We start from the raw sequence: 25,864 nt of genomic DNA, 5'->3' as shown, positions 1-25,864 counted from the left end.
ATACTGTGTGCAGTTCTGGTCGCCACACTACAGGAAGGATGTGATCGTGTTAGAGAGGGTGCAGAGGAGGTTCACCAGGATGTTACCAGGGCTGGAGCGCTTCAGCTATGAAGAGAGACTGGGCAGATTGGGTTTGTTTTCCTTGGAGCAGAGGAGGCTGAGGGGGGACATGATTGAGGTGTACAAAATTATGAGGGGCATAGATAGGATGGATGCTGAGGAGCTTTTTCCCTTAGTAGAGGGGTCAATAACTAGGGGGCATAGATTCAAGGTAAAGGGCGGGAGGTTTAGAGGGGATTTGAGAAAGAACTTTTTCACCCAGAGGGTGGTTGGAGTCTGGAACTCACTGCCTGAAAGGGTTGTGGAGGCAGAAACCCTCACAACATTTAAGAAGCATTTGGATGTGCACTTGAAATGCCATAGCATACAAGGCTACGGGCCAAATGCTGGAATATGGGATTAGATTAGGTAGGGCTTGATGGCCGGCGCGGACACGATGGGCCGAAGGGCCTCTATCCGTGCTGTATTACTCTATGACTCTATGACTTTCACCCTTATTTTTCCTTTGGGGTAGATTTTTGCCCCGTGTACGTCTTCAAGACAATCTCTGTAGCTTTCAAGTGTATGTGTGAAAATAGCCGCTTGTAGTCCCTTTGGTTTATGACTGTTAGGGCTGATGCTGTGTCCAATTCCATTTTCACTTGGACTCCGTCTATCTTGAGTGTAACCCAGATAGTCTGGTGATCCTCCATTTTGGTTACCTTATGTAGTTTCAGACAACCCAGCTCCTTGATTCCAGAGTCTGTATCACTTTTCTGTTCGTTTGAACTACTGTCCATCACCTTATGTACCTTTTTGTACTTCTCCTGTGGAGATTTCTTGCTGTTGGTTTTCTTCCCAGACCTGCAGACTCTTGCTATGTGTCCTGCTTTTCCACACTGTCTGCACACTTGGTCCTTGAACCAACAATCCTTCTGGTCGTGTGTTGTTCTGCCGCAGCGATTACACTTCCCTGTTCCATAGGACATTTCATTGGTGCCATATTCTTGTGGGCTCCGTTGTATCTCTGCAGCGCCCCTTGCGGCTGCTTCGTGTGATACTGCCATGCTGAAAGCCTTGTCCAGCATAAGATCCTTTTCTGATAGAAGCCGTTTCTGGGTTCCTTCACTTTGAAGCCCACACACAAACTTAACCCATAACGTATCTGCTAGTCTCCCTCCAAACTGGCAGTGTTGCGATAGCTTGCGCTGTTCCGCTAAGTACTCAGCATTACTTTCATCTTTCTGCTGATTCCTTTTGTGGAACTTAAATCTTTCTGCTATCAGCAGTGGTGCGGGGTTTAAGTGATCCCGTAGGATTTCTACTATGCTTTCGAAATTCTTATCCATGGGCTTCTCTGGGGTTATTTGGTTTCGCAGTAAGCCATAAGTTTTTGCACCCATGGAATTTAACAAAACCAGTGCTTTCCTAGCATCTGGCACTTCATTCGCCCTGCAGTACACCTCAATGCATTCCACATATGTCGCCCAATCTTCGACTTCATTGTCGAACGCAGTGATACTGCCACTCTGCGGCATCCCTGGGTGTGATTTAACTGTCTAAAATGGCATCTCCCGCGCTCTCCCTTCTTCTCTGCTGGCACAAAATGGTGTCTCCCGCGCTTTGCTTCCTTCCCGTGCTCGCCCTTCTTCTCCACTGCGACTTCTATAAAGAAATGGCATCTCCCGCGCTCTCTCTTCTTCTCCGCGTCTCAATGGCACCTCCCGCGCTCTCCCTGCTTCTCCCCGTGGACGCGGTTCAGCCCTTGAGCCCTGGTTGTGCTCTGCGCGTTCTCCTGTGCCTTTCCCGTTGCCGTCGCTCGGTCCTGAACACGGCTGCTGCTTTACCCTCTCTCTCTCTCTGTTTATTTTTCCTCGACGCCGCTCGGTTTTCAACCACCGGCCGTGCCCTGTGCACTTCACCCTCTCTCTTACCCCGTCGACGCTGCTTGGCTTTTCTATGCCGTCGGTCGGCTCCAGCCGCCGCTGTCTGGGAAGGGTCTGCGCTGTACCTGCTGCCAGTCTGTTGCTGGGTCGTGCTGCGATGTTCACTCTCTGCCGGATGACTGGGCGGTTGCTCGTGGTCGACGCCCGTACTTCTGGCCTCGACTTTCTTCCACCGTCCTCCCGGAGCGAATCCTTGAAGGGAAATGCAGAGTTGCAAGTAGATTCAAATCGACCTCGTCGCCACTGTTGAATCCGTGATTTGTAATGTATGATGTTTTCCAATAACTACACGGAGGCTGTAACTTAATAACAACAACAGGTGTTTACTGGAGTAGGGTGGTCTCAAGACTGAAAGTACAGAAGCCTGCTATGGCTTTATATACAGGTGTGGTCACTGCCGGTACTACAGCATAAAAGCAGTTCTCTCTTAAAGGTACATACACAACACTGTGAAGCTTGTCCAATTCAAAAAATCTGCTGTAGTAAACAACAGTCACTATGTAGTCCTCGTTGTTCCATGTGAACAGATCCATTGCCGTGACCTGCCAGGGCCTGTCTGGGATACGGTGAGATATCATGGGCTCTTTGACATTTGATGGGTGGTGTTCTAGACAAATGGAACATTTTCCGACAATGTCCTCAATGTGTTTGCACATTCCGGGCCAAAACATAATGTCACGTGCTCTTTGTTTGCATTTTTCCATGCCCATATGTCCAGCACGAATTTTTGTCAGCATCTCTTCTCTGAGACTGGTAGTAATGATGATTTTCTCCCCTTTGAAGACGATTCCGTTGATTTGTGACAGTTCATCTCTGTGGTTCCAGAATTCAGATATGCTCTGAGGGCATTTTCTCCTTTCCTCAGGCCATCCTTCATGTATGACTTTGCAAAGCAGTGTGAGTTGTGCATCTTTCTCTGTTCCTGCTCGGATCTCCTTCAGTTTTGAGTCACTCACAGGTAAGCTGTTGTACACCATGTGCACCTGCACATCCATGCCTTCACTGAGGCTGTTGTCCTGGATGCTAAGAGACTTTCTGGAGAGCGTGTCTGTGACAGGAATGTCTTTGCCTGGACGGTGAATGATTGTGAAGTCATACTTCTCTAGCTGAAGGATCATTCTCTGTAGCCTTGGTGGGGCTGCGGCTAGTGGTTTCTTCATGATTGACTCGAGGGGCTTGTGGTCGGATTCCGCAATGACTTGTCGGCCATAGATGTACTGGTGGAAACGCTTATATCCGAACAGAATTGCATATAGCTCTTTCTCGATTTGAGCATAGTTGATTTCACTGTCTGAGAGAGATCTGGAAGCGTAGCCGATGGGCTTTCCTTCTTGCAGTAATACTGTGCCTAGTCCGTACTTTGACGCGTCCACTTGTAGTCTGAGCTCTTTGTTGGGGTCGAAGTAGGCAAGAACTGGTCCTGGTTCTCTGGTGATTAGGTCTTTCATTTTCTGAAATGCTGTGTCATATTGTTTTTCACACAGGAACTCATTGGATTGTTTGAGCAACTGACGCATGGGTGCGTTGATTTCGGAGAGGCTCGGGGCAAACTTGGCTAAGTAGTTAACCATGCCTAGTACTGTCTCTAGCTCTGCGCGGTTCTTCGGCGGCTCCATCTTCTTGATGGCGGAGATTTTCTCTGGATCTGGCTTAATGCCATCAGTTGAGAGGCGATGCCCGAAATAACTGATCCCGGTGGATCCGATTATGCTTTTCTCAGGGTTGAGCCTGATACCTTTCTCCCGTGATCTTTGTAGCATCGCACGGAGGTTCCTGTCATGATCCTCTCTATTCCTGCCATAGATGACGATGTCATCTACGATTGCGACTAATCCGTCGAGGCCTTCATAGGTTTCATCGATCTTCCGCTGGAATTCATCCTGAGCTGAGATAAGACCAAATGGTAAACGCAGAAATCGGTAGCGTCCAAATGGTGTGTTGAACGTTGTTAGCTTAGATGACTCTTCCGTGAGCTTGGTAGTCCAGTATCCTGATCGTGCGTCCATTACACTGAAGTAACGTGCTCCCACCACCTTGGGTGTGATGTCATCTATCATTGGTAGAGGGTAGTGAGGGTGCTTGATAGCCTTGTTCAAATCTCTGGGGTCGAGACAGACAATGAGCTTGCATGTACATGGTTTCTCAACCACTACTAACTCGTTGACCCACTCTGTCGGTTCTGTTTCCTGGACGATGATTTCTGTATTCTCCATGCTCTGCAGTTCCTCCTTCAGGTGACTACATAGAGCAAGGGGTATCCTTCTTGGTGGGCAAACCACAGGGGTTGCTGCTGGATCATGGTGAATAGTGCATTCACCTGGGAATAGTCCGATTCCTTTGAAAACGTCAGCAAACTCCTCCATGACTGTCTGCTTCTCAACTGGTGCTGTCAATGATAGCACTAGCTTGACGAGATCCATGTCTAAACATGCCTTTAGACCTAGCACTGGAGGTGCTTGAGTGTTAACAATGTAAAAGTCCAACATCATGTCACTTTCTTTGTACTTGCATTTCATCACGCATGTGCCTTTTACAATGAGCTGTTCACCCCCATCGCCGGTCAGTCTGTGTGAGGTGGGCTATAGCTCACACTCATCCTTCAAGCTGTGATACTCACTCAGAGGAATTACGTTAACCTGAGATCCAGTGTCTAGTTTAAACTTAAGCTCTTTGCCCTGTTTTCCTATCTCAATATCGGCAAAAGCTTGCTCAGTCTCTGAAATCTGTTTTTTCTGTGACACAGAATCAATAAACAGTTCCTCTGCATTTGGCTCTCTATCTGGCATTTGGCTGTCACTCACTGTGTGTACTGTTTTTCCGAAAACAGTCTTGCAAACTTTAGCAAAGTGGTTCCGTTTACCACATTTAGTACATTGCCTTCCTTTGGCAGGGCAGTATTCCTTTTTTCCATGCCAGTTGTTTCCACAATATCCACAGTTTTAGAAGCGTTTTATGTCTGTGTCGCCCATTTTTAGAACTCTCTCTGTTCTTTCTGTTCTGAAACACGCTCTCTGGGCAGTGTTCTTTGGTGTGTGTCTATTATCTGCGTGCACTGTCTGTTCACTCGAGCTGCTCGTGGCGCCAGTTATGGTTTTCAACTGTGCTTGGGCTATCTCGTGCGATCTAGCTGTGTCCAAAGCTTTGTCCAGTGTTAGCCCGGACCCAACATTTAAAAGTATCTCTCACTTTATCACAGAATCACAGAAACCCCACAGTGCAGATAAAGGCCATTTCGGCCCATCGAGCCTGCACCGACACATATCCCACCCGATCCCCGTAACCCCTACACCAACACATATCCCACCCTATCCCCGTAACCCCACGTATTTAATCCCCCTAACACTAAGGGTCAATTTATCATAGCCAATCAACCTAACCCGCACATCTTTGTACAGTGGGAGGAAACCGGAGCACCCGGAGGAAACCCACGCAAACACGGGGAGAATGTGCAAACTCCACACAGACAGTCGCCCGAGGCCGGATTTGAACCCGGGTCCCTGGCGCTGTGAGGCAACAGTGCTAACCACTATGCCACCATGCTTTAGCTGAATATATTCCAAACACGATGCGATCTCTGACCATCTCATCTTTATCTGCATATGCACAGTCTTTTACCAGCAGTTTTAAGTCAGTCACGAACTGTTCAAACGACTCACTAGCTCCTTGTACTTTCTCCTGAAACTTGTACCTAGCGAATATCGTATTTGTCTTCGGCATCACATATGCTTCAAAATGGTCAAAATAACTTTTCAGTACCTTTGCTTCATCCGCAGTGAGAGACCATGTGTTAAAAATGTCTCTTCCTTTTTCTCCGATCCACAGGAGTAGGTAGCTGCATCTTTCTTCCTCCCCTTTGCTTTTCAGTGGACCCGAAAACATCAACTCCACGTGTTGCTTGAACTTGCGCCATTCTCTAGGTAAGTTCAAAGATCCCCAATTCATTCGAGGTAAGGGAGCTCCAACGATGTCCATTTCAAATCCCACTTCAGACACCATGTCTTGTTTTGCACACTTTGTACAAAAATAATAAATTGCAGGACAACGGAGTATTACATTTTAAACTCTTTTAATGAAGCATCAGGTCTGTAAGCTTTCTCAATCATCCAGCACCGTGTGGACAAGATGGAGTCAGGACCCCCTGGGTCTTCTAAACAATAGCAGTCCTTACAGATGCCTGCAGGCCAATGACAACTCAGCATGTGATCACATGTGAATATAATAGGTATTCCTTACAGATGCCTGCGGGCCAATGATAAATCAATATGCAAATGTTACACCCCTTACATCCTCCCTTAGCTGCGAACTCTTCTACCCGCTGCCAAGTGGTCTCTGGTCCCGGGTGTCCCGCCCCAGGATCCCCGTGAGCTAGCTGGAGAAAGTCCTCCCGATGCTGTACTGGGACCACCCACCGGTCCCCCTTAAACAACATCCCGTCCTTAACGCTGATGTCAGCAGCGCCAACGGGACCTTTGATTGTCTCCCCCTTCCCCCTACCTAGTAGGACGGCCTTGAGAATGGGGTCCTGTGCCTGTGCCTGTTTAAGGTCCGGGGCTAGAGGGATCCCTGGTGTGCCTCCCCTGTTCCGGATGGCTGCTACTGGGGCCGCTTTCCCTGGATCCCACAGGGTTCCCTCTCTAGTTCCGTTCTTTGCTTATTCATCTGTCTGCCCTCTGGTTCCCCCACCCCACGGGGCTCTGTCTTAGAATGGGCCTTTACCTTGTGGATGTAATAATCCCCTCTATTCTTGGTGGCCTCTAAGATTTTGTGGAGCAACCAAGCTGTGGCCAGGGGTCTCCCGTCGACGGATTAAAACCCTCGTCTTGCCCAGATTGCCAAATATTAAGTGCAAGAGTTGCATGTGAACATTGAATCCAAGCAAATGTTATATGGAGGGGGGAACTCTTTGGAGTGAGTCACCACGTAGGTCACGGCCGCCAGTTCAGCGTGCTGAGCGCTCATGGTGCTGGGGAGTTTTATGACCTTCTCTAGTGTCCCCGCTGGTTACTACCTCTAGCGGGAACTCTTCCCCCTGGTTAATCCCACCCAGCTCAGGTGCCGTTTGGAGGTCCCTTTTCAGCTGGGTGAATGCGGCCTGGCCGTTGGAACCCCACTCCCATTCGATTCCCTCGCGGAGGAGCTGAAGTAAAGGGGCTACTGTGGCTGCATGTCCCTCGATGAAATCCCGGCAGTACCCTGTGAGCCCCAGAAAAGACGTCACCCCGACACCGTCATGGGGGCTGGGAGCTCCTGTACTGCCTTTCGTCGGGCATCATCGATCGCCCTTTCACCTGCTCGGACGGTCAGCCCGAGAAATTTTACTTCCTTCTGACCGACCTGAGCCTTCTTTGGGTTGACTTTAAAACCCGCATCCCTGAGTAACTTCAGCAGCTCGCTCAGCAGTCGCCTGTGCTCCTCCTTATCACTAAAGAGGAGAATGTCGTCCACATACTGAACGATCTGCTGGGGCTGGCTAAAATTCTTCACAGCATTAGCATTGGCTTTGGTGGAAGATGGAGAGGCTGTTATGAAACCCCTGGGGGAGACACGTCCAAGTATACTGTTGACCCTTAAATGTAAAGGCGAACTTATACTGGTCTTCCCATTGAAGGGGAATCGACCAGAACCCATTTGAAACATCCAGCACCGAGAAGGTGGTCGCGGTGGCTGGAATATTTCCAATTAGGTCCGCTACAGCCGCGACTGTGGACGCGCAGGCTGGGATATTATTGTTGAGGACCCGATAGTCCACTGTGGCTCTCCATGACCCGTCAGGTTTCTTGACCGGCCAAAGGGGAGAGTTCACATGGGTGGCAATCAGCCTCAACACACTCTGCTTCACCAGGGAACCCAGTGCCGTCTCCAAGTCTGCCTCCGCTTCCCTGGGAAAACTATACTGTTTTTGAGGCCTAGACATGGGATCCCCGTCTACTCTAACCTCTACCCCAGTCACCCCGTCCACAGTCGTGCTTGTGGGTGGCGAAAGCATCTAAATTGCTCCGCACCTCTGCCTGGCACTGGAGCGGGATGTTACTGACCAAAACCTCTTGGTTGTAACTACCCCGGGGCTTCATGCTGCAGATGCTCCCTCATCCCCCCTTGTCTCTGGGTATTACCACTATCTCATCCGCCTTGTAGGGGTTGCAAAATTTCCTCTGTTTTTCCCTGAAGATTGAAAAGATTGGTGCACATTGTGGATGAAGAATTGGGTGATGTGACTTGTCTACCATGTTTTAAAATGTGCCTACAACCGAAAAAAAAGACTGCTCTGAGATGGAAAGAACATGGACAACACGGGAGGCGAGGAGCTCTTCACACACCTTGAGACAGTACTTTATTAATAAAATCATTCCCTGGAGTTTGGGCAATCACAAAAGGTTTTAAAATGGCCACAGAAAGCATTGGCCAAGAACCGTGGGGTTTGGAAAGCCTGTACAGCTTGTAATGTGTGTGTGTGAAAGACCTGTCAATCAAAACAGGGAGGTTCCCCTTTCTCTTCAGAGGCAAGGTTTGTTTATTGACTTAAGCAATTGCCCACTTGAGAATTGACCGCAAGACAATCGATTTGAAACTGCTATGTTGACACAGCCATTCAGAACTACTCAGACACACAATGAGAGACTAAAACCCTGGAATGGACTTTTGAAAGGCTACAGTTTAAGCAATGAATGGGTTTTTAAATCACCCAGCACTGGACAATAGGGCTGTTGCATACCCTTTTGTTTTAGCCCAGGTGAGCTCCAGATGTGGGCGGGATCATTTCGGCCCCACAGTGCAGACTCTAACCCAGTCCAGCCACTTTGAGTTAGCCAATCACAGCTTTTCTCTTGTGAATTGGAACTTTTTGGGCGCAAATTTTCCAGACAGGCAAACAGCAGAGGGGGGAGGGGGCTCACAAGGTGTATAAGATAGCTGCTGAGAAGCTATCACTCCCTCTTTACTTCCTGGGATCACAGGTGAGCCTCTCTCTCTCTCTCTCTCTCTGTCACTTCGCTGGACCACATGTGAGCAGAGTTTCTGACTCCTCAGCAAAACAACCTAGTAAGGAGTTAAGGGATGGTAATTAAGGGGATATTGCTAAGATTGTTTAATGAACATTGTAGCTACTTACCCCTCGTTTTTACTGTCTGTTTTCCCCCATTTAAGCAATTTTACTGTAATTACTGTGCTCGTGTGGTATGGTTTAATATTTTATTGTAGTTTCTTTAGTTTAATAAAAGTTTGACTTTCTCACATCAAAACCACTTGTTCGTTTTAATATATCATTAATTATAAGTCCTCTTGTCAGAACTAGAAGGTGGGGCAGCGATTCGAAACCGCTGTTTGAAAACTGGTTTATTGGAAATTGGTCAGAGTGCAGGCAAAGGTGGCTGACCAGGTAAATTACCTTAAATCAGTTAAAAGAAGCCCCCCTTACAACCTTATCGGAACCCACTGCTCCCCACAAGCAATGGTTCCTAAAATCTACAATGACCCTGTGGGCCAACATGAAGTCGGACCCAAGGACTCCCCACCCGGGCTGATCCTATTTCATGAGAACACGCTCCCATTTAGTGGTGAGGGAACCTAGCTTAATGATAAGGGGAGTAAACCCTGCTCCCGCCTGCTCATCCCCGGTGAACCCCATCAAACTGAAGGGGAGTTTGCTGGGCCAGGGTGAATGGATCACCGTGCTCGAGGCTCTGGTGTCCACCAGGTACTTCCCCATGACCGTTTCCACCCCACAGGGCCTGCCCCACTAATTGTAGATGAGCGGGCACAGGTACTCAGGCTGAGTGTGCTCTAGTCAGGGTGACGGGGGACCCACTGGAGCGCTCAGTATGACCTCGCTGACTGCAGCATCAAGTCTACCGGTGTCCTTGCCCATCACCGTACGGAGGGCAGCTCTGTCCCTCTCTCTCTCCCTGTCTCTCTGTCTCGCTCTCTGTCTCTCTTTCTCTCTCTTTCTCTCTCTTTCTCACTCTCAACTGTCTCCCTCGCTCTCTGTCTGTCTCTGTCTCTCTCTGTCTCACTCTCTGTCTCTCTTTCTCTCTCTTTCTCTCTCTGTCTCACTCTCTCTTTTTCTCTCTCTCGCTGTCTCTCACTCTCTGTCTGTCTGCCTCTCTCTCTCTCTGACTCCCTGCCTCTCTCTCTTTGTCTCTCTGTCTCTCTCTCGCTATATCTCTCTCTGTCTCTCTCTCTCTTTCTGTCTCTCTCTCTCTCTCTCTCTCTCGCCACTGATCTGACTTTTATTCTCATCTATCGCCTCTTCTCATTTGTCACCCAGGAGCGTTACTCATCTGACCTCTCACCCCTGCTCCCTTCCCCCATAGTAACAGGTAATCATCCTCCAATCGAAGCAGCTCCTGCCCCCGTGTCCTAACTCGCACCGAGTCCCATTCACCCATCACCCCTGTGCTCGCTGACCTACACTGGCTCGCAGTCCGGCAACACCTCGATTTTAACATTATCATCCTTGTTTTCAAATCCCTCCACGGGCTCGCCCCCTCCCTGTCTCTGTAACCTCCTCCAACCCTTGAGATCTCTGCGTTCCTCCAATTATGGCCTCTTGTCCATCCTCAATTTCCATCGCTCCACCATTGGCGGCCGCGCCTCCAGCTGCCTGGGCCCCAAGCTCTGGAATTCCCTCCCTAAACCTCTCTGCCTCTCTCTCTCCTCCTTTAAGACGCTCCTTAAAACCAACCTCTTTGACCAAGCTTTCGGTCACCTGTCCTAATAGCTCCTTTTGTGGCTCAGTGTCAAATATTTCACAGAATCATCGAAATATACAGGACAGAAGGAGGCCATTCGGCCCATCGTGTCCGTGCCAGCCGACAAAGAGCGATCCAGCCTCATCCCACTTCCCAGCTCTTGGTCCGTAGCCCTCTAGGTTCCGGCACTTCAAGCGCACATCCAAGCACTTTTTAAATGTGATGAGGGTTTCTGCCTCTCCAACCCTTTCAGGCAGTGAGTTCCAGACCCCCACCACCCTCTGGGTGAATAAAGTTCTCCTCAACTCCCCTCTAATCCTTCTGGCAATTACTTTAAATCTATGCCCTCTGGTTATTGACCTCTCTGATAAGGGAAATAGGTCCTTCCTATCCACTCTCTGATATTTGTCTGATTTATGCCCCTGTGAGGAGCCTTGGGGTGTTTTACTATGTTAAAGGCGCTGGATAACTACAAGTTGTCCTTGTCTTGGTTAATGGTTACAGTTTGGAACCCAACCAACCATTCCTGCTCCTCACCATCTTCCTGTTCGCACGCAGCCACCCGCAGAGCCTTGGAGCCAGGCCCAATCTGGGCCCAGGATGTGGTCAGGGGTCAGGGAGCAGGGGGTGGGGAGACGACATACTTTTGAAGGAAAAATCAATCAACCCAAATTCTGTCAATGATTGACTTGTTTTCACAGTTAGTCGGCACAGAGAATGTGTTCAGAGCAACCGTCCCTCTTTGAATCTATCTATCTGCCTTGGATAGGAACCGGAGGAGGCCATTCAGCCCCTCGAGCCTGTCCATTTTTATTCATTCACGAGGCGTGGGCGTCACTGGCAAGGCCAGCATTTATTGCCCATCCCTAGTTATCCTCGAGAAGGTGGTGGTGAGCCGCCTTCTTGAACCACTGCAGTCCGTGTGGTGAAGGTGCTCTCACAGTGCTGTTAGGGAGGGAGTTCCAGGATTTTGACCCAGCGACGATGAAGGATCGGCGATATACTTCCAGGTCCGGACGGTGTGTGACTTGGAGAGGAACTTGGAGCTGGTGGTGTTCCTATGCGCCTGCTGCCCTTGTCCTTCTAGGCGGTAGAGGTCACGGGTTTGGGAGGTGCTGCCGAAAAAGACTTGGCAAGTTGTTGCAGTGCATCTTGTCGATGTTCCCCTGCCATTCAATTAGCTCATGGTGGTTTCAATACACTAGAACAGGAAGAGGCCGTCCAGCCATTTGCAAATCACTGGTTTCGGCCTTAGCTGGAGTAACGGCCCAGAAATTCGTCTCTCCCCGAGTGGGTACGCACGGAGTACTCACCCGTAGGCCGAGTGGAATTGCCGGTTTCCTGCATGCACTGCGCATGCGCGGGAAACCGGCACTTCCGATCCTCTGAACGAAGAAGTTCAGAGGCCGAACGCGCGCGAAGGGGAGGCTGCGCATGCGCTTTGAACTTAGGTTTTTTTTACAGGTTTTCCCGGGAGGGTAAGCCTGCAGGATTTACACATTTAAAAAGCAGGCGTAAGGCCTGCTTTTTGCAATGTAAGTGGTCAATTAATTAAAATAAAAATATTTTTTCCACAGGTTTATTATTTTTAAATACTTTAAAGCAAGGTAAGTTTATTTTTAGCCCCGTTAGAATATAAAATTATTTTTTTCAAAAATTTAAATTATTGTTTAAAATAGTTATTTAACATAATTTATAGTTTATTTAAAAAGTGTGATTTAAAAAAAAAAAATATTTGAACTTTTACTACTATTTTGGGGCCCGTAGTATTTATAAGTTTTGACAGGTCTTCCTGTCAATCTTATGAATGGGCTTTTCCCTCCTCCGATTGGCCACCCATGGCTCACGTGATCCCAGGGGACGTATTGCACTAACTATGCCCCCGGGACACGCAAGCACAGCGCGCCGGCCTCTGGGCCAAGCCCCGGAGAGGAATTCCACGGGGCCCTACAGCTCAACTGCCGGCGCGCAAGGTAAGTGCAGGCTGGGGGCTTACACCCGCGGGAAGCCCCCGACCTGAATTTCTGGGCCATTGTGTTCAATTCTGGGCACCGCACTTTAGGAAGGATGTCAAGGCCTTGGAGCGGGTGTAGAGGAGATTGACCAGAATGGTACCAGGGATGAAGGACTTCAGTTCTGTGGAAGCTGGGGTCGTTTTCCTTAGAGCAGAGAAGGTTAAGAGGACAGAAAATGCTGGAGATACTCAACAGGTCAGACAGCATCTGTGAAGAGAGAAACAGAGTTAATGTTTCAGGCCGAAGACCTACCGTCAGAACTGGAAAAAAGCAGGAAATGGAACAGGTTTTTGTTAAGTTTGTGTGTGTCCAGTTATATTTAAGGTCAATTACTGACACAGACTACAAGAATAACTTTTCAATAGGTCTTTACTATTCGGAGGTTAGGGCTGTACTACCCAGCAAATTACTACACAGCACTTATATACCGGTGTGGTCACCACCGGTATTACCGTATACAGCAGCCAGAGAAAGTGGTACATCTCTTAAGGTGGAACAGGTTTAAGTTCTCTTAAGGTGGAACAAGTTACATACACCACAATCCTCCCTTTTTAGCTTAACAGTTATAACCCCATTTAAAATAACATAATAACATATATACATATACAACTTCATGTAGAAACAGTTCAAAGGTTCAGTCTCTCAGGAGGCCTCCTGATTCGAGTTGGATAACGCCTTTCAGGGGTCTCTGATTCTTGTTGCTGAGGTGACTCCTCTAGTTGGTCTCTTGTGTCTTGGACATCATCATCAGGTACATTCACTGCCGAGGTAGATGCTTCAGGTTCACTAACTTCTTCCACGGTTGTCTCTGTCGTAACCATGGGTTCGACCCTTGTTCTCGATTCTACCAGTTGGTCAGCATGACGCCGTATTACATTTTTACCAACATCTACCGTGTACATCAGGGGTCCTTGTCTGGCCCGAATTGTTCCGGATTGCCATTTCTCGTTTCCATAGTCCCTGGCCAACACTGGTTGTCCTACCTCGAAATTCCGAGTGGTCTTGTTATTTATATGCTGGAACTGTTTGTTTTCAACTTCCATCCGCACATTTGGTTTTAACAAGTCCAACCTGGACCGCAACCTCCTGTTATAAAACATCATGGCAGGACTTTGGTTTGTCACTGCATGAGCGGCGTTTCGATATGCCAGTAGAAACTTGTCCACCTTATGTTGTAGTGGAATCTGATCTTCGCTCATGGCCTTTATTGCCTTTTTGAATGTTTGTACAAATCTCTCGGCCAACCCATTTGTAGCCGGATGATATGGGGCAGAGGTATAATGTTTCACCCCATTCTTCTTTAAGAATTTTTGGAATTCTTCTGACACGAACTGTGGTCCGTTGTCGGAACATATTTGTTCTGGCAATCCGTTCCTTGTGAATATCGTTCTTAACACTGCAATTGTCTTTTCTGAAGTACTGGTAGTCATCTTGATCACTTCTGGCCATTTAGAATGTGCGTCCACCGCAATTAGAAACATGGAGTCCATGAATGGACCAGCAAAGTCAATATGTACACGTTGCCATGGGGCTGAAGGCCATTCCCATGGATGCAGCGGTGCAATCGAAGGTGCATTTTGCACTTTTTGGCACCCTGAGCAGCTTTTCGTCAGCTCCTCTATCTGTTGGTCGATACCCGGCCACAACACATAAGCCCTAGCAAGGCTTTTCATCTTGACTCCCCCCAGATGACCTTCATGCAGTTCCTTTAGAGTCATAGGCCTAGAAATTCACTGGCCTTAGCGCCGCTTTTGAGGCGCTAGAGGGCCTAGCGCCGAAGTTATGGCCAGTTTAGAAATTGACAGGGGCCCTAAATCGGCGTTAGGCCGGTAGCGCTGCGCCGGCACCGATGACGTCATCGGTGTGCGCAGCGTCCCGGTTGTCATGGTAACCCGCCCGAACTCGGAAATTGAGTTGCGGCCGCCTCGCCCGTGGCAGCCGCAAGCAACGTTCTGGCAGAGGTGCCTTACAGAACTTTGCGCCGGCGCATTAAAGGCCCCGCGGCGGCCGGCCGCTTTCCCGCTGGCCGCCTGGCCGCAGCTCCCTCCCCGGACTTCCCCCCACCACCCCCCGGAACAGAAGCAAGCCCGGCACTTGTCCGAGGTGCCGGGCTCATTTTTAAAAAGATTATCGCGGGCCGCGGCCGGGTGCAGGCAGCTCCTCCTTAACGGAAGGAGGAGGCCTGCACTTCCCGAGCCTGCCGCACCGCAGCGGGCGCCGCAGCGCCGGAATAGCGCCGCAATGCGGCGCGTGGCGCCAGTTTTGAGGCGCTGAGACCCCTCAGTAGCGCCGGCAGCCGTTTGGGCGCGGCGCTACTGAATTTTTGGCGCGCGCAGGGGGACTTAGCGCCGGCACTAACTTCCGGCGCTAAAGCCCTCGCTGCGCCAAAACCGAATTTCTAGGCCATAGAGTTTTACAGCACAGAAAGAGGCCATTCAGCCCATCGTGTCTGCGCCGCCCATCCATCCCTGTCCAGTCTAATCCCATTTTCCAGCATTTGGTCCATAGCCTTGTATGCAATGGCATTTCAAGTGCTCATCCAAATGCTTCTTGAATGTTGTGAGGGTTCCTGCCTCTACCACCCTTTCAGGCAGTGAGTTCCAGATTCCAACCACCCTCTGGGTGAAAAAGTTCCTCCTCAAATCCCCTCTAAATCTCCTGCCCCTTACCCTGAATCTATGCCCCCTTGTTATTGACCCCCCTACTAAGGGGAAAAGTTCCTCTTCATCTACCCTATCTATGCCCCTCATCATTTTGTACACCTCAATCAGGTCCCCCCTCAGCCTTCTTTGCTCCAAGGAAAACAACCCCAGCCTGTTTAGTCTTTCTTCATAGCTGAGGCGCTCCATCCCAGGTAACATCCTGGTGAATCTTCTCTGCACCCTCTCCAAAGCAATCACATCCTTGCTATAGTGAGGCGACCAGAACTGCACACAGTACTCCAGCTGTGGCCTCACCAGCGTTTAGTACAGCTCCATCATAACCTCCCTGCTCTTATATTCTATGCCTCGGCTAATGAAGGCAAGTATCCCATATGCCTTTCTAACCACCTTATCTACCTGTTCCGCTGCCTTCAGGGATCTATGTACATGTACACCAAGGTCCCTCTGACCCTCTGTACTTCCTAGGGTCCTACCACTCATTGTGTATTCCCTTGCCTTATTTGTCCGTCCAAAATGCATCACCTCGCACTTTTCAGGGTTAAATTCCATTTGCCACTTTTCCGCCCATCTGACCAACCCGTTTATATCGTCCTGTAGCCTGAGGCTTTCCTCCTCGCAATTTACCACCCCACCAATTTTCGTGTCATCTGCGAACTTACTGATCATACCTTTTACATTCTCATCCAAATCATTTATGTCGATCACAAACAGCAAGGGACCCAGCACCGATCCCTGAGGTACCCCACTGGACACAGGCTTCCAGTCACAAAAGCAACCTTCGACCATCACCCTCTGCCTCCTGCCACTCAGCCAGTTTAGGATCCAACGCGCCAAGGCACCCTGGATCCCATGGGCTCTTACCTTCTTGACCAGTCTCCTATGCGGGACTTTGTCAAAAGCTTTACTGAAGTCCATGTAAACCACATCCACAGCATTTCCCTCATCCACCCCACCTCGTCACCCCCTCGAAAAATTCAATCAGATTTGTCAGACATGATTTACCCTTGACAAAGCCATGCTGACTATCCCCGATTAATCCTTGCCTCTCCAAGTGGAGACTAATTTTGTCCCTCAGAATTTTTTCCAATAATTTCCCTACCACAGATGTTAGGCTCACTGGCCTGTAATTCCCTGGTTTATCCCTGCTACCCTTCTTGAATAATGGTACTACATTAGCTGTTCTCCAGTCTTCTGGTACATCCCCTGTGGCCAGAGAGGTTCTGAAAATTTGTGTCAGAGCCCCTGCAATCTCCTCCTTTGCCTCCCACAGCAGCCTGGGATACATCTCGTCCGGGCCTGGGGATTTATCCACTTTTTGGCCTGCTAAAACCGCTAGCACCTCCTCCCTCTCGATGCTAATATGTTCAAGTATGTCACAGTCCCCTTGCCCGATTTCTATGTCTGCATCGTCTCTCTCCATAGTGAACACAGATGCAAAAAATTCATTTAAAACCCCGCCTACATCATCTGGCTCTACACACAGATTGCCACTTTGGTCCCTAATGGGCCCTACCCTTTCCCTGGTTATCCTCTTGCCCTTAATATACTTATAAAACATCTTAGGATTTTCCTTTATTTTGCTCGCCAGTGTTATTTCATGGCCCCTCCTCTCCCTCCTAATTTCTTTTTTAATTATGCCCCTGCACTTTATATACTCCTCTAGGGCTTCTTCCGTCTTTAGTCTTTTGTAACTGCCAAAAGCCACCCTTTTATTTCTAATGCATTTTTGTATATCCCTTGTCATCCAAGGTTCCCTTTGCTTGTTGGTCCCCCCCTTGACCTTTACAGGAACATGTTGGCGTTGTACTCTCTCTATTTCCCTTCTGAAAGTCTCCCACTGTTTTGATGTGGATTTTCCTATAAGCAGCTGCTCCCAGTCCACTTTGGCCAGATCCTGCCTTATCATATTAAAATCGGCCTTCCCCCAATTTAGAACCCTTATTTCCGGGCCGTCTTTGTCTTTTTCCATGACCACCTTAAATCTCACCGAATTATGGTCACTGTTGCCAAAATGCTCTCCTACTGACACTTCCACCACTTGCCCGGCTACATTCCCCAGAATTAGGTCCAGTACTGCCCCCTCTCTTTTAGGACTTTCTACATGTTGGCTCAAAAAGCTCTCCTGGATGCACTTTAAGAATTCTGCACCCTCTAAGCCTTTCACACTCTGACTATCCCAATTTATATTGGGGAAGTTGAAATCCCCCACTATTATTACCCTATTATTTTCGCACTTTTCTGAGATTTGCCTACATATCTGTTCCTCTATCTCCCCCTGACTGTTTGGGGGCCTATAGTACACTCCCAGTAAAGTGCTTGCCCCCTTTTTGTTTTTAAGTTCTACCCATATGGCCTCATTAGAGGAACCCGCTAATATATCATCCCTCCTTACAGCAGTAATTGATTCCTTAATTAATATTGCAACACCCCCTCCCCTTTTACACCCCCCTCTGTCTCGCCTGAAGATTCCATACCCCGGAATATTGAGCTGCCAGTCCTGACCCTCCCTCAACCATGTCTCCGTGATAGCAACAATATCGTACTCCCATGTGTTCAACAACAACTTCAGTTCATCCACCTTATTTGCAAGACTCCTTGCATTAAAATAAATGCCTTCCAGCCCTGCCATATTCACTTTTGCCTTCACATATTTGCTCTGCCTTGCTTTTTCCTCTGTATTTGGCTGTAAATCACCCCCTACTATAGCTCCACTCTGTATACCCCATCCCCCTGCCAAGTTAGTTTAAACCCCCCCCAGCAGTGCTAGCAAACCTCCCCGCAAATATATTGGTTCCCCTCTGGTTCAGGTGTAAACCGTCCGACTTGTACAAGTCCCACCTTTCCCAGAAGCAGACCCAGTGATCCAGGAAACTAAAGCCCTCCGCCCTGCACCATCCCTTTAGCCACGCATTCATCTGTTCTATCTTCCCATTCCTATACTCACTTTAGAACTCTTTCCCTTAACTTAGGAGGAATAATCACTCTCGTTCCATACATCAATGTTCCTTGACAGACGGACAGCTGGCCTCGTCTTGCCGAGAATGCCGGTAACAGAGAATCACCATGTGCTGGCCATCCCTTCACTGTCACCTCGTAGACTCGGGACAGTGTCGGGTCGTTCCTGGTTTCTCTTTCAATACTTGCATTGGTGACTGGTAAACACTCGATGATGGTCGAGTGAAATAACTCAACAGGGTCAACCTTCGTTGTCTCCTCTTCTTCAGGTAGTGGCAGGCGCGACAGCCCATCAGCATTACCATGCTGCTTTGTACCTTTGAATTCTATCTGATATTGATGTGCCCCTAGGAAAAGGGACCATCTCTGGAGTCTCTGTGCTGTCATCACCGACACACCCTTCTTAGGGTTAAAAATGGATACCAACGGCTGATGGTCTGTCAGAAGCGTAAACTTTTGGCCCTGCAGGTAATGATTAAACTTCTTTACTCCCCACACAAGGCTGAGAGCCTCCCTATCTATCTGAGCATAGTTGTGCTCAGCGGAGGTCAATGATCTGGATGCGAACGCGACTGGCCTCTCCGTGCCATTTGGCAACTTGTGTGAGAGTACTGCCCCAATACCATATGGAGAAGCATCACAAGCCAAACGAATAGGCAGTGTTGGGTTGAAGTGAGCCAACACTTCCTCTGAGGTTATCAATTCCTTGCTTTTGCGAAAGGCCTTCTTACAGTCCTCGCTCCACTCCCATGGTACTCCCTTCTGCAAAAGAGCGTTCAGCGGGTGCAGTACCGTGGATAAATTTGGCAGAAACTTATGGTAATAGTTAATCAATCCTAGGAACGACCTCAACTGAGATTCATTAACCGGAGCGGGAGCCTTCACAACCGCTTCGATCTTGTCAGGAGACTTATGAAGTCCCTCCTGGTCAACGACATGGCCACAGTACGAGATCCGCTTCTGAAAGAACTCACATTTCTGCCGATTAACTCGAAGTCCATATTCTTTCAATCTGGTGAGCACCAGTTCCAAATTTGCGAGGTGTTCCTCGTCACCATCTCCTGTAATCAGAATATCGTCCAGGTAACATTGTGTGCCTGGAATTCCCTGTAATACCTGCTCCATGGCCCTCTGCCAAATTGCTGGAGCCGATGCCACTCCAAAAACCAGTCTATTATACCGGTACAAGCCTCTATGCGTGTTGATCGTGAGATACTGGCGTGACTCTTCCTCAACTTCCATCTGTAAGTACGCCTGCGCCAGGTCTATCTTGGTGAAGTGTTTCCCGCCCGACAATGAAGCGAAGATATCCTCAATCCGCGGAAGCGGATACTGCACCGTGTGAAGCACCGGATTAATGGTGATCTTGAAATCTCCACAGATGCGAACCTTCCCTGGTTCTTCCGGCTTGTTGCTCGAAAGACGTGTCATCACGGGAACAATGGGCGGGGCCCACTCACTCCAGTCTACCTTAGACAGTACACCTGAACGTTCTAGCCCTTCCAGCTCCGCTTCCACAGCAGGTCGTATCGCATAGGGTACCGGTCTGGCTTTGAAAAATTTTGGCTGTGCATGTTCTTCAATCTTGATGTTTGCCGTAATTCCTCTCAGTGTTCCCAGTCCCTGTTGGAACACCTCTTTAGCATCGTCCAATATTCTGGACAATCGTTTAGGTTTGACGTCTGTTTCCCTGGCATCTACCGTTAGTGCTTTTAAGGAATGCCAGTCCATATTCATTTTTCTAATCCACTCCCGTCCCAGTAGTGGTGGACCTCCTTCAGGTAGCACATATAAGTCCATTCCTCGGCTTTCTTTGCCCTTGTGGACCACCTTTACCTCTATCTTCCCGATGGGGTATACTCTTTGCCCCGTGTATGTTTTCAATACAATCTCCGTATCCCGTAGGGGAATATGTTGGAATAACCTTTTGTAATCTTTCTTATTCATGACCGTCAATGCCGATCCAGCGTCCAATTCCATCTTCACTTGGACTCCTGCTATCTGAAGTGTGACCCAAATTGTCTGGAGGTCTGCTTCCTTACCAACGTTGTGTACTCTTAAGCTACCCAGTTCATTACTGCTGGCGTCTGGATCTGACTTCTGTTCATTCGAACTGTTCTCTGTCACCTTGTGTACCTTTCTGTACTTTCCCTGCGGTGACTTTTTGTTGCTGGTCTTCTCTCCTGACCGGCATACTTTAGCTATGTGACCAAGCCTGCCACATTTTCTGCATTCTTTATTTTTGAACCAGCACTGGTTCTGATCGTGCGTTGTCTTTCCACAACGATAACATTTTACTGTACCCAAGACCATTTTATTTGTGCTGAGTTCCGGTGACCGTAGCTGCATTACCGCCATGCCTCTCGCTGCAGCTTCGTGCGATGCTGCCATAACGACAGCTTTATCAAGCGTCAGCTCGTTCTCCTCAAGCAGTCGCTTTTGTGTCTCTTCTTTTAACAATCCACACACAAATTTATCTCTTAGCGCATCTGTTAGTCCTGTTCCAAACTGACAGTACTTTGCTAGCTTATGCAATTCAATTAAAAATTCAGCATTGCTTTCATCTTTCCGCTGCTTTCTGCTGTAAAACTTAAATCGTTCCGCTAGCATCAGCGGCGTGGGGCTTAAATGATTTTTCAGGACGGTAACAATATCCGCGAAAGTCTTATCCGCCGGTTTCTCTGGTGATAGAAGGTGTTTCAATTGCCCGTATGTCTTCGCACCCATTAAGTTTAATAAGGTTGGTGCTTTCTCCCCATCTGGTATCTTATTTGCTCTACAATAAACTTCTATGCATTCTACATACGTGGTCCAATCTTCGATGTCGCTATCAAAAGTATTAATGTTCCCATGTTTAGGCATCTTTGCAATTTTTTTTTTTCCAAAATGCCGGCTCTTTTCCCACGCTCGTCTTCTTCACCCGCTGGCTGCAATGGCGATTGCTGTGCTGCTGCCGGTCTCGCCTCCCCAGTGGTTAACAACTCCCCCGACGCTGCTTCTACTCCACCGCGGTTCCCATGGGCATTTGCGCTTCCCTGCCGTCGCGCCTCGCAGCCCTTCTTGCAGCCCGGTTATGTGCACCCGCTGCGTTCGAATTCACCGCGGCTCTCGCGCCTTCAGCTGCCCCAGTCGCTGCGCCTTCCGGCCCGAATGCGGCCCGGCCCTTTTCACCGGCCGCGGTCGATTTCACCGCCCTCTTTCCTCCGTCTTCCCTCCCCTTCGCTACAGCCAACGCGGCCGACTTTCGCTGATTGGCTTACCCACCACCGTGGTAGAAGGAACATAGCTGTCTGCCGCTGATGGGGGCTTCGAGTTCAGAATTTCTCTTCTTCACTCCGGGTCCTCGATGCCTCCCGCGCGACGTGCTGTTCAGCAGGATGATGAGGGTGGATGCCTCTTCTCGACGCCCGTTCTGAGGACGAAGCTGCCGTGGATGTAAACTGCCGCAGGGTAAGATTGGACTCATCGCCACTGTTAAGTCTGTGTGTGTCCAGTTATATTTAAGGTCAATTACTGACACAGACTACAAGAATAACTTTTCAATAGGTCTTTACTATTCGGAGGTTAGGGCTGTACTACCCAGCAAATTACTACACAGCACTTATATACCGGTGTGGTCACCACCGGTATTACCGTATACAGCAGCCAGAGAAAGTAGTACATCTCTTAAGGTGGAACAGGTTTAAGTTCTCTTAAGGTGGAACAAGTTACATACACCACAGTTTTTAAGCAAGTTTAGGAGCTGGGAAAGGGGGGAGGGGATGAAAGAACAAAAGGGAAGGTCTGTGATAGGATGGAAAGCAGGAGAGGGTAAGAGACATTAAGAGACATTCAAGGCAAAAGGAGATGGTAATGGGGCAGGTTAAGAAACAAAGGATGGCTCTAGATGACGTGTAAATTGCGCTGGCAGAGTGAAGGACAGCTGCCATGTGGGAGAGAAGAACAGACACAAACAAAAGGTGTGGATAAAAAATATATATGTGATAGGGGCCGAGGTTATGATCTGAAATTGTTGAACTCTATGTTGAGTCCAGAGGGCTGTAAAGTGCCTAATCGAAAGGTGAGGTGATGTTCCTCGAGCTTATGTTGCGCTTCAGTGGAACAATGTAATAGGCCAAGGGCAGAGAGATCAGAGTGGGAGTGAAGTGGAGAATTAAAGTGACAGGCGACCGGAAGCTTGGTGTCACCCTTACGGACTGAACGGAGGTGTTCCGCAAAGCGGTTTGATCTCCCCAATGTAGAGGAGACCACATCGTGAGCAGCGAATACAGTATATTAAATTGCAAGAAGTACAAGTAAATCGCTGTTTCACCTGGAAGGGGTGTTTGGGGCCCTGGACAGTGGGAAGGGGGGAGGTATAAAAGGATGTGTTGCATCTCCTGTGCTTGCACGGGAAGGTGCCGGGCGAAGGGGAAGGCGTGTTAGGGTGATAGAGGAGTGGACTAGGGTGTCTCGAAGGGAGCGGTCCTTACGGAATGCTGACAGGGGAGGTGAGGGGAAGATGTGTTTGGTGGTGGGATCACGTTGGAGGTGGCGGAAATGGTGGAGGATGATCCGTTGAATGTGGAGGCTGGTGGGGTGAAAGGTGAGGACAAGGGGAACCCTATCGTGGTTCCAGGAGGGAGGGGCAGGGGTGAGGGCAGAAGTGCGGGAGATAGAACGGACACGGTCAAGGGCCGTGTCAACCACAGTAGAGGGGAATCCTCGGTTGAGGAAAAAGGAAGACATGTCGGAAGCACTAGTATGGAAGGTGGTATCGTCAGAACAGATGCGGCGGAGACGGAGAAACTGGGAGAATGGAATAGAGTCCTTACAGGAAGCGGGGTGGGAGGAAGTGTAGTCCAGGTAGCTGTGGGAGTCGGTGGGCTTGTAGTGGATGTTAGTCAATAACCTATCCCCAGAGATGGTGACGGAGAAGTCAAGGAAGGGAAGGGAAGAGTCAGAGATGGACCATGTGAAGGTGAGGAAAGGGTGGAAATTGGACGCAAAGTGAATGAAATTTTCTAGTTTAGGGCGAGAGCAGGAAACGGCACCGATACAGTCATCAATGTACCGGAAAAAGAGGTGAGGGAGGGGACCCGAGTAGGATTGGAACAAAGAATGTTCCACATATCCCACGAAAAGGCAGGCATAGCTAGGACCCATGCGGGTTCCTATAGCAACAGCTTTGATTTGGAGGAAGTGAATGGAGTCAAAGGAGAAGTTGTTCAACGTGAGAACAAGTTCAGCTAGGCGGAGGAGGGTGGTGGTGGATGGGGACTGGTTGGGCCTCTGTTCAAGGAAGAAGCGGAGTGCCCTCAGGCCATCCTGGTGGGGGATGGAGGTGTAGAGGCGGTTGGGGCCAGGAAACTGGAAACTGTTAAAGAGGCGGAGGGCGTCAGAAGAGTCACGGACGTAGATGGGAAGAGACTGGTCAAGGAGAAAAAATAGCCCCTACAACCCTTCCTCCTCCAGCCCCAACAACCATCCAAGACCCCTGTATCCTCCTCCATCCCCCAAATTCCTCCCTTTCTCTGTACCCTCCACCAGCCCTACAACCTTCCCAAACTCTAACCACCTCCAGCCCCTACAACCGTCCCAATCTCTGTAACCCACTCCAGCCTTACAACCCTTCCCTATTTCTGTAAACACCTCCAGCCCTACAACCCTAACTATCTATGTATCCCCCTCCAAGCCCTACAACCCTATCAGAGAGCACTGCACTGTTGGAGGGGCAGTATTGAAGGAGCGTTGCCCTAACAGATGGGTAGTACCGATGAAATGCTGCACTGTCGGAAGGTCAGCACTGAGAGAGCGCTACACTGTCAGAGGGGCAGTACAATGGGAGCACCGCACAGTCGGAGGGGCAGTACTGAGGGAGCGCTGTCCTGTCAGAGGGGCAGTACTGTGGGAGCGCTACACTGACGGAGGGGCAGCACTGAGGGGGAGCTATTCTGTCGGAGGGGCAGTACTGAGGGAGTGTTGCACTGCCTTAGGGGCAGTACTGAGGGAGCGCTGCACTGTCAGAGGGTCAGTACTGAGGGAGCGCTGTGCTGTCAGAGGTGTTATGTTCATTAATAAATAGACATTCTTATTATGAACACAGCTAGCTTTTGCTAGTTACTTTATTGAGCCATGTGGACTTGGTACAGTATCTGTAGAGATGCAGCATTATGCTCCTGTGTGCAGGCTGCCATCTTGACTGTTGCCTTGTGGGTAGCCTAGCCTCATGGGTAATGTAGTCTTAATGTATGTATAGCTGGGTAGTGTAGTTTTATACATACAGCTATATACAGCTCTACTGCTCCACCTAGTGTCCACCACAGAATGACATGGTATTGATCACTACAAGAGGGTCAGTAATGATGGAGCGCTGCACTGTTGGAGGGGCAGCACTGAGGGGGAGCTACACTGTCGGAGGGGCAGCACTGAGGGGCAGCGCTGCACTGTCAGAGGGGCAGTACTGAGGGAGCGCTGCGATGTCAGAGGGTCAGTACTGAGGGGGCGCCACACTGTCAGATGGGCAGTACTGAGGGGGAGCTACACTGTCGGAGGGGCAGCACTGTGGAAGCGCCGCACTGTCGGAGGGGCAGCACTGAGGGGGAGCTACACTGTTGGAGGGGCAGTACTGTGGAAGTGGCGCACAGTCGGTGGTGCAGTACTGAGGGTGCGCTGCACTGATGGAGGGTCAGCACTGAGGGAGCGCTGCCCTGTAAGAGGGTCAGTACTGAGGGAGCTCTACACCGTCAGAGGGGGAGAATTGATGGAGCGTTGCATTGTCGGAGGGGCAGTACTGAGGGAGCGCCGCACTGTCGGAGGGGCAGTACTGAGGGAGCGCTGCACTGTCGGAAGGGCTGAACTGAGGGAGCGCTGCAGTGTCGGAGCAGCAGTACTGAGTGAACGCCGCACTGTCGGAGGGGCAGCACTGTGGGAGCGCTGCCCTGTCAGAGGGGCAGTACTGAGGGAACGCTGCACTGTCGGAGAGTCAGTACTGAGGAGCGCTGCACTGTCGAAGGGTCGGTACTGAGGCAGTGCCGCACTGTCGGAGGGTCAGTACTGAGGGAGCATTATACTGTCAGAGGGGCAGTACTGAGGGAGCACCGCACTGTTGGAGGGGCAGTACTGAGGGAGCGCTGCACTGTCGGAGGAGCAGTACTGAGGGAGCGCTACACTGTCGGAAGTTCAGTACTGAGGGAGCGCTACACTGTCAGAGCGGCAGTACAGTGGGAGCACCGCACTGTCAGAGGGGTAGTGCTGAGGGAGTGCTACACTGTCAGAAGGGCAGTACTGAGGGAGCACTGCACTGTCAGAGGGGCAGTACTGAGGGAGCGCTGCACTGTTGGAGGGGCAGTACTGAGGGAGCGCTGCACTGACAGAGGGGCAGTACTGAGGGAACGCTGCACTGTCAGAGCGTCAGTAGTGAGGGAGCGCTGCCCTGTCAGAGGGGATTTATTGTGGAGGCGCTGCACTGTTGGAGGCTCAGTACTGAAGGAGCGCTGCCCTGTCAGATGGGCAGTACTGAGGGAACGCTGCACTGTCGGAAGTTCAGTACTGAGGGAGCGCTACACTGTCAGAGCGGC

At 49.7% G+C, this 25,864-nt stretch overlaps 1 protein-coding gene across 1 annotated transcript in view; it reads left to right on the top strand.

The window, feature by feature from the left end:
* Nucleotides 1-9,432: 9,432 nt before the first annotated feature.
* The window catches only part of LOC147095447 (uncharacterized), a 68,075-nt gene continuing 51,643 nt past the window's right edge, over nucleotides 9,433-25,864 (top strand). Inside the window, exon 1 of the mRNA XM_085973639.1 lies at nucleotides 9,433-9,538. Within this exon, the coding sequence (XP_085829765.1) occupies nucleotides 9,433-9,538 (106 nt within the window). The remainder of the gene's footprint in view (nucleotides 9,539-25,864) is intronic.

Source organism: Somniosus microcephalus, unplaced genomic scaffold (genome assembly GCF_052327205.1).
Source record: "Somniosus microcephalus isolate GS21.2 unplaced genomic scaffold, FLI_Smic_1.0 unresolved_chr1, whole genome shotgun sequence".
NCBI classification, from domain to species: Eukaryota; Metazoa; Chordata; class Chondrichthyes; order Squaliformes; family Somniosidae; genus Somniosus; species Somniosus microcephalus.
The sequence above is the reverse complement of the archived record's forward strand: the minus strand, read 5'-3'. Positions and strand labels throughout refer to the sequence as shown.